General features: G+C 40.4%; 1 protein-coding gene across 7 annotated transcripts in view; it reads left to right on the top strand.

Moving 5' to 3' along the window:
• The window catches only part of P4HA2 (prolyl 4-hydroxylase subunit alpha 2), a 93,872-nt gene that overhangs the window by 20,772 nt on the left and 58,515 nt on the right, over window positions 1–14,585 (top strand). For all 7 annotated transcript variants that reach the window (XM_072629986.1, XM_072629985.1, XM_072629982.1 and 4 more), the window contains 6 exons: window positions 3,051–3,148; window positions 3,776–3,872; window positions 4,574–4,725; window positions 11,577–11,714; window positions 11,948–12,187; window positions 13,516–13,712. In XM_072629986.1, the coding sequence (XP_072486087.1) occupies window positions 3,067–3,148; window positions 3,776–3,872; window positions 4,574–4,725; window positions 11,577–11,714; window positions 11,948–12,187; window positions 13,516–13,712 (906 nt within the window). In that variant the 5' untranslated portion in view covers window positions 3,051–3,066. The remainder of the gene's footprint in view (window positions 1–3,050; window positions 3,149–3,775; window positions 3,873–4,573; window positions 4,726–11,576; window positions 11,715–11,947; window positions 12,188–13,515; window positions 13,713–14,585) is intronic.

Here is a 14,585-nt window from a genome sequence, read left to right as displayed (position 1 = left end):
TTCTTGACAGATGTGTTCCAGGACTTTTTTTTTTTTAATTATAGGTTTCAGGTAGTACAATAATTCTTATATTATCTCTCCTGAATCTATTTTCTGGGTCAGTTGTTTTTCTAATGAGAAATTCCACATCTATTTTCTTTTTACTTTTTTAAATTTTGTTTTATCATGTCTTGAGGCCTCACAGAACCATTAGTTTCTACTTGTTCAATTCTAATTTTTAAGGATTTATTTTTTTCAGTGAACTTTTGTATTTCCTTTTACATTTGACCCATTATATTTTTTAGGGAGTTATTTTCCTCTGTAAATTTTGGTATATCTTTTCCCATGCCATTGACTCTTTTTTTCGTGATTCTCTTGCATTACTCTCATTTCGTTTCCCACTTTTTCTACTGCTTCTCTGATTTGCTTTTTAAAATCCTTTTTAAGTTTTTTCCAGGAATTCTTTTTTGGTCTAAGACTAAATTACATTTTTCTTTGAGGCTTCACATGTAGCCATTTTGACTCTATTGTCCCCTTCTAAGTTTATGCCTTGATCCTCTCTATCACCATAGTAACTTTCTATAGTCATGTTTTCTCTCTCTCTCTCTCTCTCTCTCTCTCTCTCTCTCTCTCTCTCTCTCTGTCTCTTTTTTGGTGACTTGGTGTTTTTACATGAGAATTGAGCTCTGGTCCTGCCCTTCCCAAGCTTTCTGTGCTGGTGCTCTGGGTTGTACTTCTGGGTTCCACTGGGCTTCAGGGCTTAACTGCTTGCTTTTTCTGAGGGTAGACTTCCCTTTTAATTTGTACTGGAGGTTGGGGGTCTCCCTATTGTCCTCCCCTGGGTGTGGGGTTAAGCTGCTGGCCTGTTTCATGGGTGGGACCTTGCTGTTGTTTTGCTAGGATAACAGAGTCTTTCTGCTGGCTGGCCCTGGAAGAAGGATTTTCTTGCTGCCTGCCCCAGGTGTGGGGCCCTGCTGCTCAACTGCTACGAAAACAGTCTCTCTTTTGGTAGGCCCTGGGGTCTGGGTCTCACTGTTGGCCAGCCCTTGGACAGGGCTGGTTAGTCATGGGGTCAAGGCTTCACTGGTGGTTTGTGTTAGAGGTGGGGTCCATGGGGTAGGGCCTTCCGTGGTGCACAGGCTGCTCAATTTCAATTGCCTAGGGGTCTGGTGACTTGCAGGAGGGTGGGTCCCCAGGCTTGGAGCCTTGCTGCAGGCTCCCTGCTGTGAGGCTGGTGGCTGCTGCTCTTGGATTTCTCCCTTCCCACCCCAGTGAGACAGACCTTTTCTTTTATGTTGGTAAGCTGCTTCCCTTCTCCTAGATCAATTCTGAGGCAGTTTTCTAGTTGTTTGGGGAATTTGGGAGGACTTCAGAGGGTTCCTTCCTCACTCTGCCATCTTGGCACCCAATCCGTTGACATTTAAAGCACTTTATAACTTGTCCCCTTCCAACCCTTCTAGTCTTTTCCCTTAATCCCCTCCATGTCCTCTGAAATCCAGTGACACTGGCCTTGTTATTCCTCCCATTCTCTGATGCCCAGCTGGGTATTTTCATTGACTATCCCCATGCCTGGAATTTTCTCTCTCCTCATTTCCATCACTGGATTCGCTGGCTTCCTTCAAGTCCCAGTTAAAATCTGACCTTGTAAAAGAAAAAAATATCTTTCCTTCTCTCTCTGACTATCTCTTATTTATCATATGTGTAGATTAATCTTTTTATCTATCTTGTTTTATTTGATCATAAATCAGATTTAAACCTGAAAGGGACCTTAGCCTAGTCTGACCCCTTCATTGTATTGATAAGACAAATTGAGGCTCAAATGAGTTAATATATGGAAAGCACTCTGCCAACCTTAGAGCCCTATTTAAATTGTTATGGTTATTACTAAACAAATTGCCCGAGGCAGCACACATAGTAAACAGAGCTGGGATTTGGAGGATCTGTTTTTCTGACTCTTCCTAGGACTTTCCTTGCTTGGAGAAGATCTTTCTTACCTAAATAAGCAAGAGAATTAGTGCTCATAGGTTCTTTTTTTATCCTTGACAAATTGTTTGGCTCTTCCCATATGTTAAAGAGAGAGAAAAATGTCTCCAATCATTGGAAGATTTGGGGTTTGATTGGCTGGAGAAGCTTCAATATTCTTTGGGCCACTCAATCAATAAGCATTTATTTTATGCTAATTGCTAGGAATATTAATGGAAAAAAAGTGAAAGAGCCCCTGTCCTCTAGTAGCTTATTAGGACTTTTCAAATTTTGCCTAGAGTCTCCTGGCTTCTTACTCTTACTTCAGCTCAGACTGTTGTTGCTGCCCAGATGTGTTCTTTCTCGGTAAGGCCAAGATATGCTTCTGCCACTCCCAGGTCTCATCTGAATATACTTTCTCTGCTGCTTATTGCTTGGGGCAGAGACCCAAAGATGAGTCAAAGAGCTCCCCTCCTCTGACTAGGACACTGACAACACTCAGGGGGCTCTTGAGACATTTGTTTGCACATAACTGTTGTGCTGATGGTTTGTCCTGTGTTCAAAGAGGACCATGACATCAGGAAGATGATGCGATGACTAGCAATTAAATTGGGTTTGAGAGAGGGAGGGCTGTGAGAAGTCACCAATCTCACTTTCTCCTCCAGAGCCATATGGGTCCAGTGGCCAGATATAGATCAGACAACTGGAGATGGCCCAAGATGCAGTGGAAGAAGTTGGCCTTTTTAAGCTAAGGTCTTTTGAGTTTCACTTTGAGTCAACACCTGTTCAGTGATTAGGCTTGTTTACGTGTTGTGTAAACTACAGATTGAGCCCTGAAGGTGATAGGAAGGCAGTTCCAGGAACTCCTTCACAAAGGTCTGTACTACTTGCTTATAGAGTGCTCCAGTGACTTCCTGACTTGAAGGCCAGTGTGTGTCTTAATTTCTGCTGAGTTTCTTTCTGGGTCTCAGTCTCTCCATATTAAAAATAAGGCATGGTGCTAAATGATTCTCATTGTTATTTTGAGTTTTCAGTTTGAAGGTGACTTGTCTCACCCTATTGCTTTGGTAGCCTAATGCTAATGACGGTCTTGTTTAACTATCTTTCAGACTGACATCTGTGACCATGAAGCCTTGGGTTTCCTCCTTGCTGCTGGCCTGGATCAGTATCCTGCATTGCACATGGGCTGAGTTCTTCACCTCAATTGGTACACTCTAGTCTGAGCAGTCCCAAATGTTAACCTCAGGCTCTACCCTATCCTTTTAGACCTGACCAGAATCCTGGTTCTTTGTTGGACTGGAATGGGAAGACAGACAAATTTCCATTATATTTACTATTGGAGAGTACTATCAGAGGGTGGGGTTTTGAAAACCTGCTGACATCCCATATATCACTGAAGGGTCTACTGATGGGCTGAGCTTGTATTAGGGGCCTGAATCAGAAAATCTCTTTAGATACTCTACAGTAGTAGTATAAAAATCAAACAGAATAAGGTTGCTGAGCCATATATAAGAATCCCCCAGGCTGCATAATTGACTGGGGAAGCCACAAATTACCATTACCACAAATGACCATGTTTTATTGTATTTTCATTTATTTATAATTATTTATTACATTTTTATTTTATTAAATATTTTCCAATTACATTTTAACTTAGTTCAGACTCCACTTGAGAATGTTGTGGACTTACAATGCCCAGTGGGCACCGTATTTGACATTCCTGCTCAAATTGGCTCTCTGCTGGTGTGCCCAGATGTACCTTTAGTCACTTAAGTGCCTACGGTCAGGGCTCGAGTTGGCTCTGGAGTTATTTTTTTTTATTCTCATTCTTTAGGGCAGATGACAGACTTGATTTATGCAGAGAAAGATCTGGTTCAGTCTCTGAAAGAATATATCAGAGCAGAAGAAGCCAGACTCTTCAAGATTAAAAGGTAAATCCTACATTCCTTCATCAAACATTTATTAAATACTTATCTCTGCTGAGTGGGTTCTTGGGAACATCAGAAGATGAATGAGACTCAGTTCCTGCATTAGGGGGCTTACAGTTGGGTGAAGTGGTGGTGCCACTGAGATGGCTGCCAAGATGTTCATCTGCAAGTAGCTTCTGACTCATCTGCTAAAGCCCTGGTCATGAACAAGGGTTAGTTAAAACAAAGGCAAACATTGAAGCAACTGGGGAGGTTTAATTTGTAAAATAGTTATCATACAGAAGGAGAAGACTTGCACCAAAGAACAAATGGTTGAAGTCACAGAGAGGTGTGTGTGCAGATTAGGTACATGATTGTTTTTAGGGGCAGATTTTCTCCTTCCATATGATAACCCTTTGGATGTCTGCAGATGGCTGCTATGTCTTCTCTGAGTCATCTATTTTATAAATTAAACATCCCCAGTTGCTTCATTATTTGAATTCTCTTTCGTCACTTCTGGACATTTTCCATCTTGTCAATGTTTCTCTTAAAACATGATGCCTGATCAGGGACACAGTCTTTCAGATTGATAGTCTGACTTTTCAAGTGCTTGAGTGGGTAAACAAATCCATCTGAATCTGGTAAAAAATGAACAGGATTGGAAAGACAGTCTGTTTGATTTTAATGGGAAAAATTATCTTTTCTGTGTCCCCCTCTCGCTCTAGCTGGGCTGAAAAAATGGATATTTTGACAAGCAAATCAGCTTCTGATCCTGAAGGTTACCTGTCTCACCCAGTAAATGCCTACAAGCTGGTAAAGCGTCTAAACACAGATTGGCCAGCTCTGGAGAACATGGTCTTACAGGATTCAACCACTGGTGAGCAGACAAAGCTGTGTGATATATTTCCTTGCCCTCATAAAGTTCATAGTCTAATAAAGTTTGGAATGCTGGCTAGGGCCTTGGTAGGCAGAGGGGCCCTGAGATTAGGTAAAGTAAAAGACCATTCAAGACCACAACAAAGAGTTGTGGAACAGGGGAACCACAGCTCACTTGTCACTTCTTAAGATTTAAACATAGTATATAACATGTAGAATCTTAACTCTTTCTCTAGTGATTTTGTTTTTAGAGTACTTTCTGTGCTCTCATGGTATTCTCACAATACTCTATGAAGAAAGTAAGGTAAGAGTTCTTGTATTCCTTTAGCAAAGAAATTAAATTCTAGCCTAGAAGTGCAGACCTTGGAACTTTGCTCTCAGTTTCTAGCCTTGCACTCTTCTCATTAGACTTTGCTGTTTTCTTCTTTGGGTTTACAGGGCATATAAAAATTTTAAATTTGGCCAATTTTATGTTTTTTTCCAAATTATTTATGCATTTTGTTTTTGCATCACAAGTATTTCTTCAGATGCCCCCTAGAATCAAACTGTCTCTTGTAACAAAAACAGTTAAGCAAAAACAACCAAGCACAATACATCTGGCAATGTGTGCAGCATTGTGTTCTTAACATCTCTCTGTTGACAATTCTCAAATCTCCCTATTTTGCCTACCCTCTCTGTTGACCTTTCGTCATGCATCTCCAACTGCCTTTCAGATACCGTGAGCTGGATGTTCAGTAGCCATCTTAAACTCAACATGTCCAAAATTGAAGTGATTATCTTTCCTCTTAACTTCCCCCTACATTGTCTCCCTTTTAACTGTAGAGGGCAACCCCATCCTTCTAGTCCCCTAGGCTCACAACCTAGGTATCATCCTCAACTTCTCACTCTCTCTCACCTCCCAACCCCCATATTGATTCTGTTGCCAAGAACTGTCAATTTTACCTTTGCAACATCTCTCATATACACCACCTTTCCTTCATTGATGCTACCACTATCCTAGTATAGGCCATCATCCCCTCACACCTGGAGTATCGCAATAATCTACTGGTGTGTCTGCCTGACCTCAAGTCTCTCCCCACTCCAATCCATCCTCCATTCAGCTGCCAAAGTGACCAAGTGGTCAACCATTATTCAATAAGCTACAGTGGCTTCTCCTTACCTTCAGGATTAAATACAAAATCCTCTCTTTATAACATATTCCCTTTCTACTTATACAGTCTTCTTAGTCCTTACTCCTCTCCACGTACTCTATAATCCAGTGACGCTGACCTCCTGGCTATTTCACAAACAAAACACTGGATCTCTCAGCTTCAGGCATTTTCTCTGGCTCTCCCCCATGCTTAGAATGCTCTCCCTCCTCATCTCCACTTACAGATCTCTCTTGGTTTCCTTTAAGTTCCAACTAAAATCTCTTCATTTACAGGAAAACTTTTCCTGTCCCTCTTAATTCTAATGCCTTCCTTTTGTTAATTATTTTCTATTTATCATATATATATACATACACACGCAAACATACATATACACACATATCACATATATACATATGTACATATATACATACATATGTATGTGTGCGTGTGTGTGTGTATCTTTTCTGTACACATTTGTTGTCTTGTTTTCCCTCATTAGATTGTGAGCTTTTTGAAGGCAGGAACTATCTTTTGCCTCTTTTTGTACCCCTGTCAATATTTCTGACACATAGAAGTTGCTTAATAAATACTTATTGACTAACTATAGTCACCTGCCTCTATAGCGTGAGACAAGCTTCATTACTAGTTCATTATTGGTTTTTCAGTTACTCAGAATTCATCTTCCTTTGAGTGTTCTTTTAATTTACATGATTGTGACAATTATTTCTATGGTTCTTCTGCTTTTGCTTATTTCATGCTTTGTCAGTTCATACAATACTTCTTGTGTTTTTCTGAATTCCTTACGTTTGTCATTTTTTTTTACTGAATAATAATGCTCAATTACATTTATGTATCACAGTTTAACCATATGCTGATAATGGGGAACCACTCTGTTTCTAGTTCTTTGCTACCACAAAAAGTACTAATATGATTTTATATATTTTTTGTTGTTCTGTTGTTTCAGTCATGTCTGACTCTTTGTGACCCCATTTGGAGTTTTCTTGGCAAAGATACTGGAGTGGTTTGCTATTTCCTTCTCCAGCTCATTTTACAGATGAGGAAACTGAGGCAAACAGGGTTAATTCACTTGCACAGGGTCACACAACTAGGAAATGTCTGAGATCAGATTTGAACTCAGGATGATGAGGCTTCCTGACTCTAGGCTCAGCACTCTATCCACTGTACCACCTAGGTGCTCCATGAATACATACACACACCCACACTCACAAATTTTTTTTCCAAAATCTGAATCTGTGATTTTACTGGAGTTGGGACCTTTTGCTGAGGAAATGACTGCTGCCACTGCAGATCAGCAGCTATTCCTCAGTCTCTGGTGTTAAAGAGCTGTCTGCAGCAACAAGAGATTAAATGACTTACTTAGGGTAACATTTAGTGACTCTGTCACTAAGCTTCAGATGCAAGATTTGAACGTAGGTCTTCCTGACCACTATATTATGCTGTCTCTTGGTGCCATGATTAAGAGCAGAGGAAACTGAGCACTGGTTCCAGGGTGTTTTTTATGCTGTCTAGACAGTTTGGGTTAGAACAGCAAGAATGTTCCTGCTATCCTGAGTGGTTTCTTGACGACCCTTGGGTGAAGGCCAGCATTCTAAGGCCAAGAAGAGAACTTTAATGTAAAGCAAAAAGGCCAGGATGGAGAAGCAGGATGTCTGAATCCCAGCCCTTAGTTTTTTCATCTTTGGTTCAGATGGTTACTGAGGTCTTTCCCAATTCTAACACTATTTATGAATTTTTCCTTCTCCTTCAGCCAGTAGCACAGAGTAAGAAGATTTCCTGGTGAGAAATTCCACGGCTAGAGCCAGACCAAACTGAGAGGTAGAGGGGAGCAGGAGAGGCCCATGTTCCTAGCCACTGTCTGTGTGGCTGGTGAGCTCATCCCTGTTTGGGGACTGTGCCACCGGTGAGGTCACAGATAGCCCAGAGCTTTGGTTAGCCTTTTTCGAGGCCTTTCTAAAACCTTCTCCTCACAAGCTGCCCTTTCTGAGGTTTCTGACTATGAACCAATCATTCATAGAATCTCTGAGATAAGGAAGGACCTTCAGTATCATCCATTTGACAGCAAAGAAAACTGAGGACTGGTTTACATGAGGATAATACCAATAGCTCACAGTTATATTTAGTTTTTTAAGAAAAGTTTTTTTAAACAAAGAATTAAAAAGGAAAACCAAAGCACAACCTGAATCGATGTGTGCTATATTCCATCCCTATAGCCCCCTGTCTCTGCAAAGATAGTAGAGAGATCCATTTGCTCATCTATTCTCTGGAGCCAGGTTGGGTCATCATAATTAACAATGTTCAGTTCATTTGTCTGTTTTCTTCTTTACATTCATACTTTTTTAAACTGATGTGATATTGTGGAAAAGAGAGCTGGAATGGGAGTCATGAAAAGGGAGGTCATGTCTGACCTGCTTCAAACTATAAAATAAAGGGGGTTAGTCTCAATAATAATAACTATGATAATAATAATTAAAGGTAACATTTATATGCTATTTTAAGGTTTGCAATGCACTTGACATGGACAATCCCAAAGATTCCTATCCCCACTGCCATTTTGTGTTTCTAGGAAAGTATGCTTTCAGAGACCTCTCCTCCTTTGGGCTGCCACAACCACCAGACAACAGAGAGAAATTAGATCTTTTTTTTTTTGCCTCTGAAAGCCTTACACAGTGTGGTCCTGACTCTCTTTTCCACACACTATGGGACCCCCTTGGAGCATCCTCATTGCCATAGGTGTGGAACAGTGTCTTGTGTTCACTCAGGATTTAGGTGCACTTCCATAGTGTGGAGAAGATAGGAGCTCTCTCTGAAGCCCACTGTATTATTTGGGTCAAACCCAGTTGCCTCTTAGGAGGTTGAAGTCTGAAGAGACTGTGCACATTTTTGGCTAAATAGCTGCCGCATGAGAGGACTTTTCTCTGCCCATCCTCAGTCTCCCAGTCCATTAGCCATACTTCTAATCCCTTTTGTGGTTTTTCTTACCTTCTTGTTCCATCTTGGTTGAATACTTGACCCCATGGTCAACTTCAGGTTCACAAGCAGTCTAATGTACTTTGTCCCTTTCACCTTCTTGCTCTGCCAGTCCCAAACTTTGAGCACTGTGTACCATCTGCTCTCTCTTGAGCAACCAACCTCAAAACTACACTAATTTTGTCCATGATACAAATTCAGCTGACACTGTTTAAAAGCCTACTATATGCAGAACATTGTCCCACAGCTGTGCCCTAGTTGCCAGTTTATCGGCTCTCTCCTTGTATTCATCACAGAACCTGTGGCAGTCTTTCTTCTCTTTCTTCATTACCCCAGCCAACTCCATTTTCCTATTCTGAAAAGATCAGGACTGTACAATGAGAACATTCTTCTCATCCCAAAATCTGTCTTCAATCAATCAACAAGAATTTGTATTCCTAACACCCAGCATATGGTTACTTTGATAAAGAAAGAAATATGACAGTTCCTTCCCTCAGAGAGAGTTAACAATCTATTGGGAGAGATGTGTGTGGGTGTCTCAGTTATATTCATCTTCCATACTGTTTCTGAGGAATAGATGATTTTTTTGGGGTTGAGATTAAAAACCCTTCCACCTACTAAGATGTCCCTCCATCAATCATTCTTTTTTTGTTTTAATTTAATTTTGCCTTTTCCTCAGATGACAAACACACTCAGTTCTCTGCTATCCTCAAAACAAACAAAACCCTTCCTTCCAATTGTCCCTTCAAACTACAGTCCCATTCCCCCCTTACCTTTTTACTAAAAAAGCTTATTGAATTAAATTTAATAACAATTTATTAAATGCCTACTATGTTATATGCCCAGGGGCTGGAAATACAAAGATAAAAATTAAATTAAAATTAAATTCTGCATTCAAGAAGCTTACATTCTGGTATGGGGGTGGGGGTGGAGAATGACATGTGCACAGGTGAGTTGTACAAAATGTATACAGAATACTAATATATGTGTACTAATAAAATGTACACAGAATACTAAGGCATTTGGGGGAGGTGGAGTATTAGAGGAATGGCCTCACAAAGAAGCTGACATTTGAGCTAAGCCTTAAAGCTAGGAATTCCAAGAGGTGGAACATTTCAGATGAGGGGGGAGGGGTAGACGGAAGTGGAGTCAGGAGATGGAATATTGCATATGGAGAACAGTGAGTGTGCCATTTTGGCTAGATCATAGCCTGCATGATGCAGAGTAATAGGAAGTAAATCTGGACAGGTAGGTTGGAACCAGATTATGAAGGAGAAAGTGATTTAGGTGCCAAGTTGACCAGGTTGGGGACTTGACTTGGGATTTTGATTCCTTTTCATAGCTGCTATTTTCTGGGCTTGATTTTTGTACTTGGTGTGTCTTCAGTTCTTTATTTCGTGTTGAAGTCTTTTGTTAGCTCTTTCTATTGTTCTCCTTTCAGATTGTCTGTTAAATTGCCCCTCGTTATATTTTCCCTCCACTCGTTTCTCCTGATATACCTTTATTTATTTTTTCATTACATTTGAATTTATTTTAAACTTAAATACAAAATAAGAAAAGAAAAAAAAAACCATTACCATGTACACAGCAGAACATAAGAGAAGATTCAATATAAAGTAATAAATTTCCACTTCAAGAAAACCTGTATAATAAATCTACATATTATTTTCAAAGCTGTCTGTCTTTTCTTCTCTGTATGTTTTCTTTTGTCCTCTGCTGTGCACTTTTTACTTTCTTCTTCTTCCCCTTCCTTTCCAAAGGGATGGTATTACATTAATAGATTAGTTAAGCAAAATTGTCATTTTAAAGATTTTATTAACCTGCCCATGCACAATAAGTATTACTCAATCATTTAGATCTAACTTTGTTTGTAGAAAAGGTGTTTTGTGTTTATATTTGCATAGTTCTTGTGTCTGTTTTGGAAGGTATCCTGGTATATTTTTAAAGCATCTTTTAATTGTAGAGCTAGTACTTCCTGGTTTTAAAAATTTCTACAAATTACTTTTTTTACTCTTATGACTTCTTGAAGTGTTAAATATTGCTTAACTTCTTCATATGTCATTCATTCATTTGAGAATATCACTTGAGATAGCTTCTGTTCTTTATTTTTTCATCTACATTATTTCTTGTATTTTCACTGCTTGCCCTGCCCTTTTTTTAAAATTGTATTAGCACTCTGTTTCGTTTTTCTTTTTCTTTTTGTAGATTTTTGATATCTTGTATAGACTTTTTAGTTCATTTTCTTCTTTGGTGTTAGAATTATTTTTCCTTAAAACTTCCTTAAAACCAATCACAAATTATCCCATCTTGCAAGAGAAGCCCTCTCCTTTTCCTCTTCTCTTCATTGTCTGTTATTTCATCTAACTTCTTAATAATGTTATTCCTCAAACCTCAAGATTCCTAACCTTTTTCTTTTCCTTCTTCATGCCCTTTTATCTGTTGATCTCATCCAATTATACAGTTTTACTTATCACTTCTATGCAAATGAGTAACAAATCTATGTATCTAGCTCTGATAAGGCATTATATACTAAGGAATAAATGAGCTATGAAGTTAATAAATGTTTTAGAATTTCATTGGAGGGAGAGAGCAAAGGAGGTAGAAATTAATCTGGGAGGGGGAGGCTTTATATATACAAGGGTCACCATCTTTGATTGCCTCAAATATATCTTGTAAATATGCAAAAAATAGTTGCTTATTTATTATCTTTCTTCTCTCCTCCCTGTATGGGAAGGTTTTATTGCCAATCTCACCATGCAACGCCAGTTCTTCCCCACAGAAGAAGATGAGACAGGGGCAGCCAAGGCACTAATGCGCCTTCAGGACACGTACAGACTGGATCCTGAAACTATTTCCAAGGGGGACTTGCCAGGTAATGGTTCTGAATTTTCTGTGTTTAACATTTCTTTGAAAAGCAGCTTTTCGGGGGCCTTTTTACTCTTGGTTTACTTCTCTTTCTCCTATACCTGTGAGGTCTTTCTACAGTGCCTAGAAGGAGATAGACTCTTTTTGTCTTGAAACTACTCTTGGTATGTTGACTTCTGGGCATTGGGAATGGTACCTTCCCACTGTAGTCAGGTGTTCATTGCTCTTCTTGCCATCCAGGAACCAAGTACCGTTCCACACTGAGTGCAGATGACAGCTTTGGCATGGGTAAGACAGCCTACAATGATGGGGATTATTACCACACAGTTCTGTGGATGCAGCAGGCGCTAAAGCAGCATGATGATGGTGAGGATGCCACCACGTCCAAAGCTGAAATCTTGGACTACCTCAGTTATGCTGTATTTCAACTTGGGGACCTTCACCGGGCAGTGGAACTCACCCGTCGCCTGATTTCTCTTGGTAATTTGCTGTGGTGTGTTCTCAGGGACTGGGGAGAGGTGGCTCTATGGTTGCTTCCCATAGCATAAGGTGGAGACTGGACAGAGTGTAGGGGCAGATTGGACATTGCTATGTATTTTGGACTGACCTTGCAACACTGGCAAAAGATGATCTCTTAACCCGATGACATTTTGACTCTATACTTAACTGTATGTTGATATCCGATCCTCTGGCTACAGACTGATATCCTAAACCCCAGCATAGTTGGACCCTTTAATCCCAGTCAAAGACTGAGTCTTAACTACATGCTTAGCTGTTATTTACTTATCTACCTTGGAGCCAGAAAATAATACATGATATGCTGCATCATTGTTAATGGAGGCATACTGGGTAGGGTGGCAGGACCCCTTTCTCATGAGGTAATTGCAATTTAAACAAGAATTATTAGATGTCTGCTTTGAGACCAGACACTGCAGTAGACACTGAGGGTACAGGAGCTTACATTATATTGGCAGGAAACTGAGGCCAGTGCATAACAGTAGTTGTTGTTGTTCATTCTGGAGGGTGATATGTTGACTTGGAAGTGAATTGGATTGAAGTGAGGCAGGGCTGTGCAGAGTCATCAACCTCACTCCTCCAGAGTCACAGTGGCAAGACATAGGTCAAGTTGATTGGTGATGGTCCTGGATGCAGTGAGGAGCCTTGACCTTTTTATCGGCCACTGAGTGAGCCTGGGAGGTAAAGCAAGAGAGGCGATGCTATTTCATAGGGACATTTCCAAAAGGAATCTGGCTAAGTCTCCAAGTCTCTCCCTTTGTTCCATTTACCCCCCTCTGTCCCGATGAGGGGTGCACTCAATGCCAAAATAATAGTGACTCACTTCTAGCACTTTTAAGATTTGCAAAGGGGGTTGACCTCTCTCCATAGAGAGGTTTGGGAGCCAAGGGGTAGAGGTCAGGTATGAAGCAGCTGACTCTTCCATTGCTATTCTGAGCCACTGTCTTTTCATTGCCCACTGGCAATTTATATTTATATTAGATATAAATTACATATTTAAATTATATACATTATAATTCTACAGGGGAGAAGCCCTCTATGCAGCTCTACGTTCTCCTGGTGCTAACATGGGCTGTAGCTGCTACTGTTCAAGTGTGGGACTTCTGCATTTGAGTGTGGCAGGACTTGGGCCACATTCTGGCCTGAGTTGTATATTCCCCGCCTGTGACAAAAACATTGGGGACCACTGAAGCTCGGGGAGTTAGAAAATTCCTGCCAAAGGAGTTTCTCCAGATGGCCCCACAGGTCATCTGTGGTTTCCTTATCCTTTTAAATTTCTGTCTTTTTTCTAGACCCTAGTCATGAAAGAGCCGGGGGAAATCTGCGATACTTTGAGACGCTGTTAGAGAAAGAAAGGCTTGGAAGCAGGTTAAATAAGACGTCAGAGGCTGAGCCAGCAATACGGGGAGGCATCTATGAGAGGCCTCCAGACTACCTGCCTGAGAGAGATGTCTATGAGGCCCTCTGTCGAGGGGAAGGTATTAAACTGGTGAGTTTAGGATCAAGGGAGTTGGGAGTGGGAGGGGACCTTGGGAACAATGCCCTTATTTTATAGAGGAGGAATCTAAGGCCTAGAGAGGTTAGGTGACTTGCCCCTGGTTACACAATGAGGCGATGGAAGACCTAGAACTCACATCCAGATTTTTTAATTACTAGTTGAGTATTTTCCCTTCTCACTGCCATCATACCTCCCCTCATACAACCAGTGTGTGGCTATTCTGAGACTTTTTTTTTTTTACAAGGGATTACAAAATTCTGGTCCTAGGGATAGATAAAACACCTGGGCTGTGAGTCTAAATATGGAAACCAGAATCTCAAGCAAACACTGTCCCAAGAACTGACCAGTTTGTTAATGTCTCTTTGAATTTTGTTTTGAAAGCTTTTGGGACAAAGAAGCCCGAAAAATTAGATCACCCTGGGAGTAAGTGCTGCTGGCAGAATCAAGATGTACATTTGATAGTGGGCTTTGGTCTCTCTCTGTAAATGATAAATGTAGACAATCCCTATTCCCTTGAGTGATTTTCTATCACCCTTTTTATAATGAATGAGCTTGCAAATAAGCATATAATATGTACCAGCCATCAGTTTTGGATGTGACTATCCTCCTGCAAGGAAGTCCATCATGATTTAAATTGATTCAATTAGAATTTGATTTTGTCTATAGGATCATAGATTTAAAGTCAGAAAGGACCTTAGAAATCATCTAGTTCATATAAATAGGGAAACTGAGGCCTAGGAAGATTTTTAAGTTGATAAAGGAAATAAGTGGGATTTGAACCAAGATCTCTTGAGTTTGGTAGCTAGGTGGCACAGTGGATAGAGTGCTGGGCCTGGAGTCAGGAAGACCTGAGTTCAAATCTGA

Source organism: Notamacropus eugenii, chromosome 1, assembly GCF_028372415.1.
Source record: "Notamacropus eugenii isolate mMacEug1 chromosome 1, mMacEug1.pri_v2, whole genome shotgun sequence".
Taxonomy (NCBI): Eukaryota; Metazoa; Chordata; class Mammalia; order Diprotodontia; family Macropodidae; genus Notamacropus; species Notamacropus eugenii.
This window is presented reverse-complemented; position numbering and strand designations above follow the sequence as displayed.